Source organism: Chamaea fasciata, unplaced genomic scaffold (genome assembly GCF_029207755.1).
Source record: "Chamaea fasciata isolate MVZ Bird 193981 ecotype frontalis unplaced genomic scaffold, bChaFas1.0.hap1 SCAF_589, whole genome shotgun sequence".
In the NCBI taxonomy this organism is placed as follows: domain Eukaryota; kingdom Metazoa; phylum Chordata; class Aves; order Passeriformes; family Sylviidae; genus Chamaea; species Chamaea fasciata.
In genome coordinates, this window is record NW_027094674.1 from 1 (window position 1) to 17401 (window position 17401).

The following is a 17401-nucleotide window of genomic DNA, read 5'->3' on the forward strand; positions in this document are numbered from 1 at the left end:
CGGCCTCCCTCTGGGCCAATAGGAAGCCCCGCACGCCGCGGACCAATGGGGAAGCGCAGCCGCCTTCGCCAATCGGATCGCCGAGCGCCTCACGGCGGGGGCGGGACTCCCCGCGGGCAGCCAATAGACGCGGCGGCGCGGGGGGCGGGCGGCCAATGGGGATGGCGGAGCGGGCGGCGGGAGCCGGCGGGCGGCGGCGGCGGGGCCGGGCCGGGCCCGGTACCGGCGGCGGCTCCGGCCGGTCCCGCGCCCGCGGCGCTGCGGTAACGGCGGGGACGGGGCTCCCTGGGGGATCCCGCCCCGCGGCATCCCCCGGTAACTCTCCCCGGTGCTGCAGGCGCGGCGGCGGCGGAGGAGGCGGCGGCCGCCCATGCGGCCCCGGACGGCGGGCACGGCGGTGACGGCGCGGGAGCTCTGCGAGAACGACGATCTGGCCACCAGCCTCGTGCTGGACTCGGTGCTCGGATTCCGCACGCACAAGATGGGGGTCAGGTGAGGCCGGGGGGGGCACCGAGAGCCCCGGGAGGGGGACACCGGCGGGCACCGGGAGCCTCCGGGCGGGACAGCCGGGGAGCTCAGGGGGACGCGGCACCGCCGGGGCTGTTCAGTGGGGGATCCCCACGAGGAGTGCCGGTCCTGAGGGTCTCCGTCCGCCCCACAGCCCCCTGCCCGCCCTGCGGCGCCGCGCTCAGCTCAGAGCGGCCATCGAGGCGTTCCGGCAGCGCCGGGACCTGGAGGCGGCCTGGAGGACCCTGAGCGGCGCCTGGGCTCCGGCTTTCTTCCGCCAGCGCCGCCCGGTGCAGCGGGCGGCGCTCAAGACCCACGTACGGGGGGCTTCGGGGAGGGCTCGGGGGCTCGGCGGGGTGTCTGTGGGGCAGAGGAGTCGCCGAGGGGGAGGAATGGGCTCTGTGGGTTCGGGGGGGGGTCCCGAGCCCCCCTTTTGTCTCCTCCAGGTGTTCCGGTACCTGCGGACGCTCCTGCCCGAGAGCGGCTTCAGCATCCAGCGCTGCACCCGCTACAGCCGCGACACCAACGGCGCCAGGGTGGTCTCCACCCGCACCTGGTGAGGGCAAAACTCCCCAAAAGTTCCCCTCGGGGCTCCGAAGCCCCTGGTGGGCTCACACCCCCCTCAGGGTCTGGGGGTTTTTGGCTCCCCGAGGACACCAAACCCCTCAGGATCTGGTTTTCCCCCGTTTTTGGCTCCCCGAGGACACCAAACCCCTCAGGATCTGGTTTTCCTCCCATTTTTGGCTCCCCGAGGACACCAAACCCCTCAGGATCTGGTTTTCCTCCCATTTTTGGCTCCCCGAGGACACCAAACCCCTCAGGATCTGGTTTTTCCCCCGTTTTTGGCTCCCCGAGGACACCAAACCCCTCAGGATCTGGTTTTTCCCCCGTTTTTGGCTCCCCGAGGACACCAAACCCCTCAGGATCTGTTTTTCTCCCGTTTTTGGCTCCCCGAGGACACCAAACCCCTCAGGATCTGGTTTTTCCCCGTTTTTGGCTCCCCGAGGACACCAAACCCCTCAGGATCTGGGAGTTTTTGGCTCCCCGAGGACACCAAACCCCTCAGGATCTGGGTTTTTTCCCCATTTTTGGCTCCCCGAGGACACCAAACCCCTCAGGATCTGGTTTTTCCCCGTTTTTGGCTCCCCGAGGACACCAAACCCCTCAGGATCAGGGTTTTTCCCCGTTTTTGGCTCCCCGAGGACACCAAACCCCTCAGGATCAGGGTTTTTCCCCGTTTTTGGCTCCCCGAGGACACCAAGCCCCTCAGGGTCTGTTTTTCCCCGTTTTTGGCTCCCCGAGGACACCAAACCCCTCAGGATCAGGGTTTTTCCCCGTTTTTGGCTCCCCGAGGACACCAAGCCCCTCAGGGTCTGGTTTTCCTCCCGTTTTTGGCTCTCCAGGCACAAGCACGAGACGCTGGAGCTGCTGGGCGGCTGCGGGGTGGAGCTGCGGGGCTCGGACCGGGCGCTGCTCCGGGCCGGGGACAACGACTTCAGCCTCATGTACTCCACGCGCCGCAGGAGGACCCAGCTCTGGCTGGGGCCCGCCGCCTTCATCAACCACGGTGCGAGCCTCACGCGTCCCAAAGAATCGGCCTTAGCCCCCAGAGCCCGTCCTGGCGGCGGCCCGAGCTTCCCTGAGCGCCCCCGGGAGCCTCCTGGGCGGTTTGGGAGCTCCTGGCGGGTGCTGACGGTTGTTTTTCTGCTCCCAGATTGTCACCCGAACTGCAGGGTGAGTTTGAGGAGCCTGTCGGGGGCTGTTTCTGTGGGTTTGGGGCAGAAATGCTGCGTTCCGGGGCGGGTTTGTGTGGGGAGCGCGAGGGGAAAAGCAGGGAGAAACGGCGCGAAAAGTTGGAGTAAATGTCAAGGGAAAAACGGTGGGAAGAACAAAGGAGAAGTGGAGGGAATGTGAGGGAAAGATGGCAGGAAACAGGAGGGGAAAACCGGTGGGAAACCTGAAAGAGAAATGGGAAATTTGAGGGATAAAAGGTGGAAAAGAGGAGAGGAAAATAAAGCGTGGAGGAGAAGAGTGGAACAGGAGGAAAAGGGCGGGAAATGTGAGGGGGGGAAAGGGCGGGAAAGGTGAGGGGGAAAGGGCGGGAAAGGGGAGGGGGAAAGGGCGGGAAAGGTGAGGGGAAAAGGGCGGGAAAGGTGAGGGGGGAAAGGGCGGGAAAGGTGAGGGGGAAAGGCGGGAAAGGTGAGGGGGAAAGGGCGGGAAAGGTGAGGGGGAAAGGGCGGGAAAGGTGAGGGGGAAAGGGGCGGGAAAGGTGAGGGGGAAAGGGCGGGAAAGGTGAGGGGGAAAGGGCGGGAAAGGTGAGGGGGAAAGGGCGGGAAAGGTGAGGGGGAAAGGGCGGGAAAGGTGAGGGGGAAAGGGCGGGAAAGGTGAGGGGGAAAGGGCGGGAAAGGTGAGGGGGAAAGGCGGGAAAGGTGAGGGGGAAAGGGCGGGAAAGGTGAGGGGGGAAAGGGCGGGAAAGGTGAGGGGGGAAAAGGCGGGAAAGGTGAGGGGGGAAAGGGCGGGAAAGGTGAGGGGGAAAGGGCGGGAAAGGTGAGGGGGAAAGGGCGGGAAAGGTGAGGGGGGAAAAGGCGGGAAAGGTGAGGGGGGAAAGGGCGGGAAAGGTGAGGGGGAAAGGGCGGGAAAGGTGAGGGGGAAAGGGCGGGAAAGGTGAGGGGGAAAGGCGGGAAAGGGGAGGGGAAAGGGCGGGAAAGGTGAGGGGGAAAAGGCGGGAAAGGTGAGGGGGGAAAGGGCGGGAAAGGTGAGGGGGAAAGGGCGGGAAAGGTGAGGGGGGAAAGGGCGGGAAAGGTGAGGGGGAAAGGGCGGGAAAGGTGAGGGGGGAAAGGGCGGGAAAGGTGAGGGGAAAAGGCGGGAAAGGTGAGGGGGAAAGGGCGGGAAAGGTGAGGGGGAAAGGGCGGGAAAGGTGAGGGGGGAAAGGGCGGGAAAGGTGAGGGGGGAAAAGGGCGGGAAAGGTGAGGGGGAAAGGGCGGGAAAGGTGAGGGGGAAAGGGCGGGAAAGGTGAGGGGGGAAAGGGCGGGAAAGGTGAGGGGGGAAAAGGGCGGGAAAGGTGAGGGGGAAAGGGCGGGAAAGGTGAGGGGGGAAAAGGGCGGGAAAGGTGAGGGGGAAAGGGCGGGAAAGGTGAGGGGGAAAGGCGGGAAAGGTGAGGGGAAAAGGCGGGAAAGGTGAGGGGGGAAAGGGCGGGAAAGGTGAGGGGGAAAGGCGGGAAAGGTGAGGGGAAAAGGCGGGAAAGGTGAGGGGGGAAAGGGCGGGAAAGGTGAGGGGGAAAGGGCGGGAAAGGTGAGGGGGAAAGGGCGGGAAAGGTGAGGGGAAAAGGCGGGAAAGGTGAGGGGGGAAAGGCGGGAAAGGTGAGGGGGAAAGGGCGGGAAAGGTGAGGGGGGAAAGGCGGGAAAGGGGAGGGGGAAAGGGCGGGACAGGTGAGGGGGAAAGGCGGGAAAGGTGAGGGGGAAAGGCGGGAAAGGTGAGGGGGAAAGGGCGGGAAAGGTGAGGGGGGAAAGGCGGGAAAGGGGAGGGGGAAAGGCGGGAAAGGGGAGGGGGAAAGGGCGGGACAGGTGAGGGGGAAAGGCGGGAAAGGGGAGGGGGAAAGGGCGGGACAGGTGAGGGGGAAAGGCGGGAAAGGGGAGGGGGAAAGGGCGGGACAGGTGAGGGGGAAAGGCGGGAAAGGGGAGGGGGAAAGGGCGGGAAAGGTGAGGGGGAAAGGGCGGGAAAGGTGAGGGGGAAAGGGCGGGAAAGGTGAGGGGGAAAGGGCGGGAAAGGTGAGGGGGGAAAGGGCGGGAAAGGTGAGGGGGGAAAGGGCGGGAAAGGTGAGGGGGGAAAGGGCGGGAAAGGTGAGGGGGAAAGGGCGGGAAATGTGAGGGGGAAAGGGCGGGAAAGGTGAGGGGGAAAAGGCGGGAAAGGTGCAGGGGAAAGGCGGGAAAGGTGAGGGGGGAAAGGGCGGGAAAGGTGAGGGGGAAAGGGCGGGAAAGGTGCGGGGGAAAGGCGGGAAAGGTGAGGGGGAAAGGGCGGGAAAGGTGAGGGGGAAAGGGCGGGAAATGTGAGGGGGAAAGGCGGGAAAGGTGAGGGGGAAAGGGCGGGAAAGGGGAGGGGGAAAGGGCGGGAAATGTGAGGGGGAAAGGCGGGAAAGGGGAGGGGGAAAGGGGCTCTCTCGTGCTCGGGGCCCCTGTTTCGGCGCTCACGGCGCTCTCTCGCGTTTCCGCGGCGCAGTTAGTGTCGGCCCCGGGCGGGGCGCGGGTGCAGGCGCTGCGGGACATCCCGCCCCGGGCAGAAATCACCTGTTTCTATGGCGACGGCTTCTTCGGCGAGGGCAACTGCGGCTGCGAGTGCCGCACCTGCGAGAGGTACGCCAAAAACCCTCAGAGGGAGCCCCAAAAAACCCTCGTGGTCGAGGGGGGATTCTGAGAACTTCACAGAGGAGACGAAAAATCTCCTCGAAAAACCCCAGACACCTCACGGAGGACGCCAGGAACGTCCGCGTGGGGACCCCTAAATGGGGGAAGATTCTAAAACGTGGGCAGACCCCAAAACACTTGGGAGAAAATCCCCAAAAACCCTGAGGGGACCCCAAAACGGGGTGGGACGCACATCTGGGGAGGGACCCCAAAAACAGCTGGGAGAAGGATAAACCCTGAGGGGGGACCCCAGGATGGGAAAACAGGGAGGGATCCCTAAAATCTCCGTGCGGATGGGTCAGAACGAGCTTCCAAACTGGAGCTGGGGCAACAAGGAGCCCCCAGAGTGCTTTGGCCGGGTGGTGGGACACCCTGACCGTGGTGCCCGCGTCCCCCCTCACCTTTTCCGCGCTTTTCCCTCCTCATTCCCCTCACGGTTCTCCCCTCACATTTCCCTCTCTTTCCCCTTCACGTTTCCTGCCCTTACACTCTCACATTTTTCTCCCTTTTCCTCTCACGTTTTCCTCTGTTTTCCCTTCGCATTTCCGCCCTCCATCTTTTTCCCCTCATGTTTTTCTTTCTTTTCCCCTCACCTTTCCTGCCCTTTTCCTCTCACCTTTCCCGCCCTTTTCTCCCCTCATGTTTCTCGCCATTTTGAGGCGAGGATCCCTAATCTTGCGGCGGGGATCCCTAATTTCGGGATGGGGATCCCAGATTTCGGGATGGGGATCCCAGATGTTGGGATGGGGATCCCAATTTCGGGATGGGGATCCCTAATTTCGGGATGCGGATCCCACTTTCGGGATAGGGATTCCAGTCTCGGGATGTGGATCCCAGTTCCGGGATGTGGATCCCAATTCCGGGATGCAGATCCCAATCTTGGGATGCGGATCCCAATCCCGGGATGCGGGTCCCAATCCCGGGATGCGGGTCCCAGTCTCGGGATGCGGATCCCAATCCCGGGATGCGGATCCCAATTCCGGGATGCGGATCCCAATCCCGGGATGCGGATCCCAATCCCGGGATGCGGGTCCCAGTCTCGGGATGCGGATCCCAATCCCGGGATGCGGGTCCCAGTCTCGGGATGCGGATCCCAATCCCGGGATGCGGGTCCCAATCCCGGGATGCGGATCCCAATCCCGGGATGCGGGTCCCAATCCCGGGATGCGGGTCCCAATCCCGGGATGCGGATCCCAATCCCGGGATGGGGATCCCAGTCTCGGGATGCGGGTCCCAATCCCGGGATGCGGATCCCAATCCCGGGATGCGGATCCCAATCCCGGGATGCGGATCCCAATCCCGGGATGCGGGTCCCAATCCCGGGATGCGGATCCCAATCCCGGGATGGGGATCCCAATCTCGGGATGCGGGTCCCAATCCCGGGATGCGGGTCCCAATCCCGGGATGCGGATCCCAATCCCGGGATGGGGATCCCAGTCTCGGGATGCGGGTCCCAATCCCGGGATGCGGATCCCAATCCCGGGATGGGGATCCCAGTCTCGGGATGCGGGTCCCAATCTCGGGATGCGGGTCCCAATCCCGGGATGCGGATCCCAATCCCGGGATGCGGGTCCCAATCCCGGGATGCGGGTCCCAATCTCGGGATGCGGGTCCCAATCCCGGGATGCGGATCCCAATCCTGGGATGCGGGTCCCAATCCCGGGATGCGGGTCCCAGTCTCGGGATGCGGGTCCCAGTCTCGGGATGCGGGTCCCAGTCTCGGGATGCGGGTCCCAATCTCGGGATGCGGGTCCCAATCCCGGGATGCGGGTCCCAATCCCGGGATGCGGGTCCCAATCCCGGGATGCGGGTCCCAGTTCCGCGGCGAGGGTCCCTGTGTTCACACCGGGGGCTCCCTAACGCGGCGCCGTCCCCCCAGGCGCGGCGAAGGCGCCTTCCGCCACCGCGGCGAGCCGGCCGCCGCCGTCCCCGCCGCGCCGCCCTCGGAGCCCGTCCCCAAATACGAACTGCGCGAGACCGGCGTCCGGCTGCGGCGCGGGGCGGCCGTTCCCCCCCGGGGCCGGCCCCGGCGCCGCGGCCCCCGGAGCCGCCGCCGCCGTCGTCGCCGGGCCGCGGGGCCGTCGCGGCGCGCCGCCCCGCCCGAGGCCCGCGTGGCGCTGCACGACTGCGTGTCGTGCGGCCGCGCCTGCCGCCTGCGCCGCGGCGTCCCCGCCGTGCTGCTGCGGCCGCCCGCGCCGCCCGGGGCCGCGGCCAAGGCCGGCGCGCCGCGCCCCGACCCCAAGCTGTCCCTGTACGCCCACGTGCGCCTGGGCGGCGGGCCCCGCGGCCGGCCGGGCGACGGCGACCGCGACGGCGACGGCGACGGCGACGGGACGCCCCCCAGGCTGAGGCTGGTGGTGACGCAGGCGGGGCTGGCGCTGGCGCTGCCGCCCGAGCCCTGAGCCCTGAGCCCTGAGCCCCGAGGCCGCCAACCGGGCCCGGCCGCGGTCGGGGGCTCCTCCGGGGTTGGGGTTACGCCTGGATTGGGGTTACACCTGGATTGGGGGCTGCACCTGGATTGGGGTTACACCTGGATTGGGGGCTGCACCTGGATTGGGGTTACAGCTGGTTCTGGGGGTTACACCTGGATTGGGGTTACAGCTGGTTCTGGGGGTTACACCTGGATTGGGGGTTAGACCTGGATTGGGGGGTTACACCTGGATTGGGGGTTACGCCTGGATTGGGGGTTACGCCTGGATTGAGGGGTTAGACCTGGATTGGGGGTTATACCTGGATTGGGGTTACACCTGGATTGGGGTTACAGCTGGTTCTGGGGTTACACCTGGATTGGGGGTTACACCTGGATTGGGGTTACACCTGGATTGGGGTTACAGCTGGTTCTGGGGTTACACCTGGATCTGGGGTTACACCTGGATCTGGGGGTTAGACCTGGATTGGGGTTACACCTGGATTGGGGTTACACCTGGATTGGGGGTTAGACCTGGATTGGGGGGTTACACCTGGATTGGGGTTACACCTGGATTGGGGTTACACCTGGATCTGGGGGTTACACCTGGATTGGGGTTACACCTGGATCTGGGGGTTACACCTGGATTGGGGGGTTACACCTGGATCTGGGGGTTACACCTGGATTGGGGGTTAGACCTGGATTGGGGGTTACACCTGGATTGGGGGTTAGACCTGGATTGGGGGTTACACCTGGATTGGGGGTTACACCTGGATTGGCGTTACACCTGGATTGGGGTTACACCTGGATTGGGGGTTAGACCTGGATTGGGGGTTACACCTGGATTGGGGGTTACACCTGGATTGGCGTTACACCTGGATTTGGGGTTACGCCTGGATTGAGGGGTTAGACCTGGATTGGGGGGTTACACCTGGATTGGGGTTACAGCTGGATTGGGGTTACAGCTGGTTCTGGGGGTTACACCTGGATTGAGGGTTACACCTGGATCTGGAGGTTACACCTGGATTGGGGGCTGCACCTGGATCTGGCAGTTACACCTGGATTGGGGTTACAGCTGGATTTGGGGTTAGACCTGGATTGGGGGTTACACCTGGATTGGGGGCTGCACCTGGATCTGGCAGTTACACCTGGATTGGGGTTACAGCTGGATTTGGGGTTAGACCTGGATTGGGGGTTACACCTGGATTGGGGGTTACACCTGGATTGGGGTTACACCTGGACCTGGGGTTACATCTGGACCTGGGGATTACACCTGGATTGGGGGGTTAGACCTGGATTGGGGGTTAGACCTGGATTGGGGGTTACACCTGGATTGGGGTTACACCTGGATCGGGGGTTACACCTGGATTGGGGTTACACCTGGATCGGGGGGTTAGACACCCCCAAAAGGTGCTGGGGCCCAAGTTTGGGGGGCTCAGGCCCGGGTTTGGGAGGTCAGGCACCCCGGTTTTGGGGTCCGGCCCCGATTTTGGGGGTCTGGCCGCGGATTTTGGGGCTCCAACCCCATTTTCAGGGCCGGCGCCCAGCTTTGGGGCGCTGAGCCACCTCGCCGGCGCCCGGACTTGGATGGTGCTTCCCAAACCTCCCCAGCCCCAATCGAACCCGAATTATTTTTTGGGGGGTGGGGGGGGGGGCTGAGCCCCCTCCCCCCTTTTTTTGGGGGAGGGGGAGGGGAACCGGATCTTTTTTGGGGGAGGGGAGGGAAATTTTGGGGCCATTTCGGGGTCGTTTTGTACCGAAATAAATTTGGAACAAAAACCAAAACGAAAACATTTTAAAATTTTAATGGAAAAAGGGAATAAAAGTTCGGGAGGGTGGGGGAGGGGTGAAGGTGACCCCTCCCCCCCCTTCCCCCCCCTTTAAACTTTTTTTGGGGGGGTCCCAGAAAACCCGCGACAGGTGCGGGGGGTGGGGGGAGGGGCGGGCGGTGACGTCATCGCCGGGAATAGACCCCCGCCCCTCCCCCACCTTTTGTTTTTTCACCCAAAAAAGGTTTTGGGGGGGTCGCGGCCCCTCCCCCCCCCCCCCCCCCGTGTCGGTGTCGGATGTCGCGACATCCGCGGGAACAATGGGCGGTGACGTCACCGCGGGGGGAGGGGCGGGGGGACATAAAGGGACCCCCCGGGGGGGGAGGGGCGGCACAGGGACCCCCGGAGAGGAGGCTGCGGTGGGGGAGGGGAACTGGGGGTTCCCGGGGGGAATTGGGGGGGTTGGGGATTGCTCGGGGGGTTTGGGGGGCATTTGGGGAGTTTTGGGGGGTTTTGGGGGGTTTGGGGGATTTTTGGAGAGTTTGGAAGAATTTTTGGGGGGTTTGGGGGGATTTTTTGGGGTTTTTGGGGGGATTTGGGGTTTTTTGGGGGGGATTTGGGGTTTTTTTTTGGGGGGGTTTGTAGTTTTTTTGGGGTTTCGGTGGTTTTTTGGCGGTTTGGTGTTTTTTGGGGGGGTTGGTGGTTTTTTGGGGGGTTTGGTGTTTTTTTTAGGGGTTTGGGGGTTTTGGGGGGTTCAGACCCCCCCCGCCCCTCCCCACCCTCAGGACCCCCCGAGTCGTTGCCATGTCGGAGCCCGAGGAGGAGTTTGAGTGAGTGACCCCCAGAAACATCCCCAAAATCCCCCCGGGACCCCCAAAACATCCCCAAAATCCCCCCGGGACCCCCAAAACATCCCCAAAATGCCCCTGGGACCCCCAAACCATCCCCAAAATCCCCCGGGACCCCCAAACCATCCCCAAATTCACTCTGGGACCCCCAAAATTCACCTTAAGACCCCCAAACTCTCCCGGGACCCCCAAAACATCCCAAAACTCCCCCCGGGACCCCCAAGTGGGGCGCCCCCCCCTCACCCTCTTCTTCCTCCCCCCAGGGAGCAGCAGGAGGGTGAGTGACCCCGAGTGACCCCAATTAACGCCGTTGATTAACGCTAATTAGCCCCAATCGACCTCCTTAACGAGCTACTGACCTGAAACCCCCGTTAATTAACCCCGAGCCGTTAATTGATCCCGGGTTAATTTGCGTTAAAACCCCCCCGAGACCCTCAAAGGAACGGTCTGGGGGGGTTAATTATGGTAATGAGCTCATTAACGCCTCCCTAATTACCGGGGGGGCATTTCCCTCCCCCCGCAGAGGAGGCGGCCGAGGAGGAAGAGCAGGAGGAAGGTGAGGAGGAAAAACCCCCAAAACCCCAAAATTCAAAAATTTGGGGGGAAAACCCCAAAAACCCCAAAATCTGGGGGAAAAAACCCCAAAATTCAAAAATTTGGGGGGAAAAACCCAAAAATCCCAAAGTTTGGGGGGGAAAACCCAAAAATCCCAAAATTTTGGGGGAAAAACCCCAAAACCCCCAAAATTTGGGGGGAAAAAACCCCAAAAAATCCTAAAATTTGGGGGGGAAACCCAAAAAATTCCAAAATTTGGGGGGGAAACCCCAAAAATCCCAAAATTTGGGGGGGAAAAACCCCAAAAATCCCAAAATTTGGGGGGAATTCCCCAAAAATCCCAAAGTTTTGGGGAGGGAAAAGCCCAAAACCCCCCAAATTTGGGGGAATTCCCCAAAAATCCCCAAAATTTGGGGGGAATTCCCCAAAAAACCCCAAATTTGGATTTCCCCCACAGCCTCGGAGCCCCCCAAACCTCCCGAGGAGCCAGGTACGACCCCCCGGCCCCAAAACCCCAAATCCTGCCCAAAATCCCCCGAAATCTCCAAATCCCCCCAAAACCTCTCAGAAAAATCCCCCAAATCCCCTGAACCAACCCAAAGCCCCCAAACCCCAAATTTCCCCCCAAAAACCCCAAATGACCCCGAATTTACCCTCCCGGACCCCAAATTCCCCCGTAGCCCCCCAAAACTCCCAAATTTTCCCCCAAATTCTCCCAAATTCCCCCAAATTCCCCCAGATTCCCCCAAATTTCCCCAAATTCCCCCAAATTCCCCCAAATTTCCCCAAATTCCTCCAAAATTCCCCCAAAATTTCCCCAAATTCCCCCAAATTCCCCCCAAATTTCCCCAAATTCCCCCAAATTTCCCCAAATTTCCCCAAATTCCCCCAAATTTCCCCAAATTCCCCCAAATTTCCCCAAATTCCCCCAAATTCCCCCAAATTTCCCCCAAATTCCCCCAAATTCCCCCAAATTTCCCCAAATTCCCCCAAATTCCCCCCAATTCCCCAAATTCCCCCCAATTCCCCCCTGAGCCCATTTTTATCCCCCCAGGCGAGGAGCGCCCCCGGCCCCGGTGAGGGAAGGCGATCCGGGGGATTTGGGGGATTTTGGGGGTTTTTGGGGTTTTGGGGTTTTTTTTGGGGAATTTGGGGATTTGGGATTTTTGGGGGTTTTTTGGGGGGGGGATTTTGGGGATTTTTGGGTTATTTTGGGGGTTTATTTGGGGTTTTTTGGGGAATTTGGGGTTTTTTGCGGTTTTTTTTGGGGTTTTGGGGGGAGATTTTGGGGATTTTTGGTTTTCTTGGGGGGGTTTCTTGGGTTTGTTGGGAATTTGGGGGTTTTGACGGTTTTTTGGGGGGAATTTGGGGTTTTTGGGGGTTTTTTGGGGCATTTTGGGGTTTTTGGGGGGGATTTTGGGGATTTTTGGGTTATTTTGGGGGTTTATTTGGGGTTTTTTGGGGAATTTGGGGTTTTTTGCGTTTTTTTGGGGGTTTTTGGGGGAGATTTTGGGGATTTTTGGGGTTTTGGGGGGTTTTTTGGTTTTTTTGGGGGTTTTTTGGGGCATTTTGGGGTTTTTGGGGGGGATTTTGGGGATTTTTGGGTTTTTTGGGGTTTTTTTGGGTTTTTTGGGGGTTTTTTGGGGAGTTTTGGGGGGTTTTTTTTTGGGGAATTTGGGGATTTGGGGAGCTGCGGAGGGAAAAGGGGGTCACGGCGGCTTTTTTGGGGTTTTGGGGCTCTGGGGGGGAACTCTGGGTCCTTTGGGGAGGAAATTTGGAATTTGGGGGGGTTGAGTTCTGGGGTTTGGGGGAATCCGGGCGCGGGGGAGTTTTGGGGTGAATGTTTGGATTTTTGGGGTGGATTTGGGGCTTTTTGGGGTTTTGGGGTGGATATTTGGGGTTATTTTGGGGTTTTGTGTTGGATTTGGGGCTTTTTGGGGGTTTTGGGGTGGATATTTGGGGTTATTTTGGGGTTTTGTGTTGGATTTGGGGTTTTTTTAGGGGTTTTGGGGTGGATATTTGAGGATTTTGGGGTTTTTTGGGGTGAATAATTGAGATTTTGGGGTCCCCGCCCCCCCAGGCACATGGTGTCCCAGCTGGCGCCCCCCAAAATCCCCGAGGGGGAGCGGGTGGACTTCGACGTGAGTTTTTGAAGATTTTGGGGTTTTGGGCGAAATTTGGGTTTTTTGGGGGGGAAATTTTGGGGTCCGGGTGGGAAAATTTGGGATTTTTGGGGGGAAATTTGGGGTTTTTTTGGGTCATTTTGGGTTATTTTCGGCCGGGATTTTTTTTGTGATGCTCCATTCGAGTTTCATTAATTAATTAACGACGTTTTAATTAACCTGGGGCAGGACATCCACCGGAAACGGATGGAGAAGGACCTGCTGGGGGGAAATTTGGGGTTTTTTGGGTCATTTTGGGGTATTTTGGGCCGGGATTTTTTCTGCGATGCTCCATTTGACTTTCATTAATTAAATTAACGATGCTTTAATTAACCTGGGGCAGGACATCCACCGGAAGCGGATGGAGAAGGACCAACTGGGGGAAATTTGGGGTTTTTTGGGTCATTTTGGGGTTTTTTGGGCCGGGATTTTTTCTGTGATGCTCCACTCGAGTTCCACTAATTAAACTAACGACGTTTTTAATTAACCTGGGGCAGGACATCCACCGGAAGCGGATGGAGAAGGACCTGCTGGAGCTGCAGACGCTCATTGACGCCCACTTCGAGCAGCGGCGCCGCGAGGAGGAGGAGCTGCAGGGGCTCATGGAGAGGATCGTGAGTGGATTCGGGGCAGATTCCGGCCCTCTGGGGCTTTCGGGGCACTCTGGGAGGTCTTTTTGCTTCTCCGGGGGCAATTTTTGGGGGGTTTTGGGGCAAATTTCATTTTTTTGCCAGGCGATCTGGGGGATTCCGGGGGAGGGTTTGGAATATTTGGGGGTTTCGGGGCGATTTCGGGTGATTTTGGCTTTCCTGGGGGGCAGGTTCAGGGGATCTGGGGTTTTTTCTGGGGTCAGTTGGTTTTTTGGGGGTGATTTGGGGGTTTTTTGGGGTGATTTGGGGGTTTTTGGTGGGTTTTGTGCTGTTCCTGGCGGATTTGGGGTTTTTTGGGGATGTTTTGGGGGTGTTCCTGGTGGATTTTTTGGGGTTTTTTTGGGGTGATTTGGGGTGTTTTGGATTTTTTGGGGCTGTTTTTCTGGGTTTTGGGGTGTTTTGGGCTGTTTTCGGGGTGTTTGGGGCGGTTTTGGGGCGGTTTTTGGGGTGGTTTTTGAGCATTTCGTGTCCCTCGCCCCGATCAGGAGCGGCGCCGCGCCGAGCGCAACGAGCAGCTGAGGAACAGGACGGAGAAGGAGAGAGAGAGACAGGCCAGGCTGGCGGTGAGGGCCCCAAAACCCCCAAATCCACCCCAAAATCTGCCTTGGGGGGTCCAAAACCCCCAAATCCACCCCAAAATCCGCCTTGGGGGGTCCAAAACCCCCAAATCCACCCCAAAATCCACCCTGGGGGTTGTGGAGAGCTCCAAATTCAGCAGAATTCTCCCCAAATTCGATGAAATCGAGTCAAATCCATCTCAAAGTCACCCCAGTTCCCCAAAAATCACCCAAATTCACCCCAAACCCTCCAAAATCCACCCCAAATCCGCCCAAATTCACCCCAAACCCTCCAAAATCCGCCCCAAACCCTCCAAAATCCGCCCCGAACCCTCCAAAATCCGCCCCGAACCCTCCAAAATCCGCCCCGAACCCTCCAAAATCCGCCCCAAACCCTCCAAAATCCACCCGAATCCTCTGAAATCCACCCCACGTCTTCCCCCCGACCCCCAAATTCCCCCGAATTCACCCCAAATCCTCCCCGGGGCTCCCAGATCTCCCCCAGACCGACCCCAATCCCCCCGAATTTCCCCGAATCCCCCAGGAGGAGAAGCTGCGCAAGGAGGAGGAGGAGGCCAAGAAGAGGGCCGAGGACGACGCCAAGAAGAAGAAGGTCCTGTCGGCCATGCCCCACTTCGGCGGGTACCTGGCCAAGGTGCGGCCCCACGGGAGCGCCACGGCCCCCAGAGATCCCAGAGAACCCGAATCCCCCCTTTGGGACCCTCAAATCCCTTCTGAGACCCCCCAAATCCCCAGATTTCAGCCCAAAAATCCCCCCCAGGCGGAGCAGCGCCGGGGCCGGCGGCAGACGGGCCGGGAGACCAAACTGAGGATCCTGGCCGAGCGCAAGAGGCCCCTGGAGATCGAGAACCTGCGGGAGGACGAGCTCAGGTGGGGCCCCAAATGTCCCGAAACACCCCGAAATCCCCCCGAAATTCTGTCCCAAAATGTCCCAAATTCACCCCAAAATCCACCCGAAATTCCGTCCCAAAATGACCCCAAAACACCCCGAAATCCCCCCGAAATTCTTTCCCAAAATGTCCCAAATTCACCCCGAAATCCCCCCGAAATTCTGTCCCAAAATGTCCCCAAAACACCCCAAAATCCCCCCGAAATTCCGTCCCAAAATGTCCCAAATTCTCCCTGAAATCCACCTGAAATTCCGTCCCAAAATGTTCCAAACTCACCCCAAAATCCCCCCGAAATTCCGTCCCAAAATGACCCCAAAACACCCCGAAATCCACCCGAAATTCTGTCCCAAAATGTCCCCAAAATACCCCGAAATCCACCCGAAATTTTGTCCCAAAATGACCCCAAAACACCCCGAAATCCACCCGAAATTCTGTCCCAAAATGTCCCCAAAATACCCCGAAATCCACCCGAAATTTTGTCCCAAAATGTCCCCAAAACACCCCAAAATCCCCCCGAAATTCCGTCCCAAAATGACCCCAAAACACCCCAAAATCCACCCGAAATTCCGTCCCAAAATGTCCCAAACTCACCCCAAATCCTCAAATCCCCCCCAAACCCCCCAAATCTCCCTGGAATCCCCCAAACTGCCCTCGAAGCAGCCCCGGGACCCCCCAGCATCCCCGAATTGCCCAAAATCCCCGGAATTTCCCCCAAAACAAGGGCCAAGGCCAAGGAGCTCCACGACTGGATCCAGCAGCTCGAGTCCGAGAAGTTCGACCTGATGGAGAAACTGCGGCGCCAGCGCTACGAGGTGGGGCCCAACAACCCCAAAAAACCCAAAAACCCCCAAAATCCTGAATCTGGGACCCCAAAAACCCCAAAATCCCGAATCTGAGACCCGAAAAAATCCAAAATCCTGAGTCTGGGACCCCAAAAACCCCAAAATCCTGAATCTGGGACCCCAAAATCCTGAGTCTGGGACCCCAAAAACCCCAAAATCCCGAATCTGGGACCCCAAAATCCTGAATCTGGGACCCCAAAAACCCCAAAATCCCGAATGTGGGACCCCAAAAACCCCAAAATCCCGAATCTGGGACCCCAAAATTCTGAGTCTGGGACCCCAAAAACCCCAAAATCCTGAATTTGGGACCCCAAAAACCCCAAAATCCCAAATTTTGGGGCTCCTCATCCCAATTTTGGAGGTTGTTTTGGCTTTTTGGGGTTTCTCATCCCCAGTTTTGGGTTTTTTGGGATTTTGGGGATTTCCCCATCCCCAATTTTGGGCTTTTTGGGATTTTGGGGATTTCCCCATCCCGATTTTTTTTTTTTTTGGGATTTTGGGGATTTCCCATCCCCAATTTTGGTTTTTTTGGGATTTTTGGGATTCCCCGTCCCCAATTTCGGGATTTTGGGGATTTCCCCATCCCCAATTTTGGGTTTTTTGGGGATTTTCCCATCCCGATTTTGGGTTTTTTGGGATTTTGGGGATTTTCCCGTCCCCAATTTCGGGATTTTGGGGATTTCCCCATCCCCGATTTTGGGCTTTTTGGGATTTTGGGGATTTTCCCGTCCCCAATTTTGGGTTTTTTGGGATTTTGGGGATTTCCCCATCCCGATTTTGGGTTTTTTCGGGAGGAATCCCGGATTTTGGGGCTCACCCCTTCCTTCCCCCCAGATCAACGTTCTCTACAACCGCATCAGCCACGCCCAGAAATTGTAAATTCGGGGGGATTTGGGATGTTTTGGGGGGATTTGGGGGATTTTGGGGTTGGGGAGGACTGGGGGGTTGTTGGGGGGAATTTTGGGGTTTTTTGGGTGAATTTTGGGGGTTTTTGGGCAAATTTTAGGTATTTTTGGGGGGAATTTTGGGGCATTTTGGGGAGGGAATATTTCGGTTTTTCGGGGGAATTTTGGGGTATTTTGGGGGGAATTTTGGGGTATTTTTGGGAGGGAATATTTCGGTTTTTTGGGGAATTTTGGGGTATTTTTGGGAGGGAATATTTCAAGTTTTTGGGGGGAATTTCGGGCGGTTTTGGGGGAATTTTGGGGTATTTTTTGGGGAAATTTTGGGATATTTTTGGGAGGGAATTTTGGGATATTTTTGGGAGGGAATTTTGGGATATTTTTGGGAGGGAATATTTCGGTTTTTTGGGGAATTTTGGGGTATTTTTGGGAGGGAATTTTGGGGTATTTTTGGGAGGGAATATTTCGGTTTTTGGGGGGAATTTTGGGGTATTTTTGGGAGGGAATATTTCGGTTTTTTGGGGAATTTTGGGATATTTTTGGGAGGGAATATTTCGGTTTTTTGGGGGGAATTTCGGGCGGTTTCGGGGTCTCCGGGGGGTGTGACCCTCCCCGCCCCTCCCCCACAGCAAGAAGGTCGCCAAGGGCCGCGTGGGCGGGCGCTGGAAGTGACCCCGCCCCGTGACGTCACGCCAATAAAACATTACGTCATCGCAACGCTAATTGCGCGTTTACCTTTCCCATCATCCCCAGCGCGCCGTTACGGTGTAACCACGCCCCCCGCGCTGCTGGCCACGCCCCCGGCGGATTTTGGGGGCTTTGGGTGGGATTTTGGGGCCTCGGGAGGCGATTTTGGGGGTTTTTGGGGCTCCCGAGGTGTTTTCGGGGGAA

General features: G+C 59.0%; 2 protein-coding genes across 3 annotated transcripts; both read left to right on the forward strand.

Annotated features, from left to right (window-relative positions):
* The first annotated feature begins 190 nt into the window (after positions 1 to 190).
* LOC136305696 (histone-lysine N-methyltransferase KMT5C-like) lies at positions 191 to 7309 on the forward strand. The gene is made up of 8 exons (XM_066209008.1): positions 191 to 263; positions 338 to 492; positions 662 to 824; positions 954 to 1063; positions 1911 to 2074; positions 2222 to 2241; positions 4723 to 4856; positions 6787 to 7309. Exons 2-8 carry the CDS (start codon positions 371 to 373, stop codon positions 7307 to 7309), a joined length of 1236 nt encoding a protein of 411 aa, XP_066065105.1. The 5' UTR covers positions 191 to 263; positions 338 to 370.
* A 2173-nt stretch (positions 7310 to 9482) lies between these two features.
* On the forward strand, positions 9483 to 17227 carry LOC136305697 (troponin T, slow skeletal muscle-like). 2 transcript variants are annotated; one of them, XM_066209009.1, is made up of 11 exons: positions 9483 to 9502; positions 9869 to 9913; positions 10455 to 10487; positions 12567 to 12627; positions 13146 to 13262; positions 13784 to 13861; positions 14400 to 14510; positions 14637 to 14746; positions 15488 to 15578; positions 16443 to 16483; positions 17140 to 17227. In XM_066209009.1, the coding sequence occupies exons 2-11, from the start codon at positions 9888 to 9890 to the stop codon at positions 17180 to 17182; spliced, it is 711 nt and encodes a 236-aa protein (XP_066065106.1). In that variant the 5' UTR covers positions 9483 to 9502; positions 9869 to 9887; the 3' UTR covers positions 17183 to 17227. The 2 variants fall into 2 exon arrangements, with proteins under 2 accessions (XP_066065106.1, XP_066065107.1); XM_066209010.1 differs by lacking the exons at positions 9483 to 9502; positions 9869 to 9913 and adding exons at positions 10944 to 10976; positions 11541 to 11562 and having other exon boundaries at positions 10461 to 10487.
* Positions 17228 to 17401: the final 174 nt, after the last annotated feature.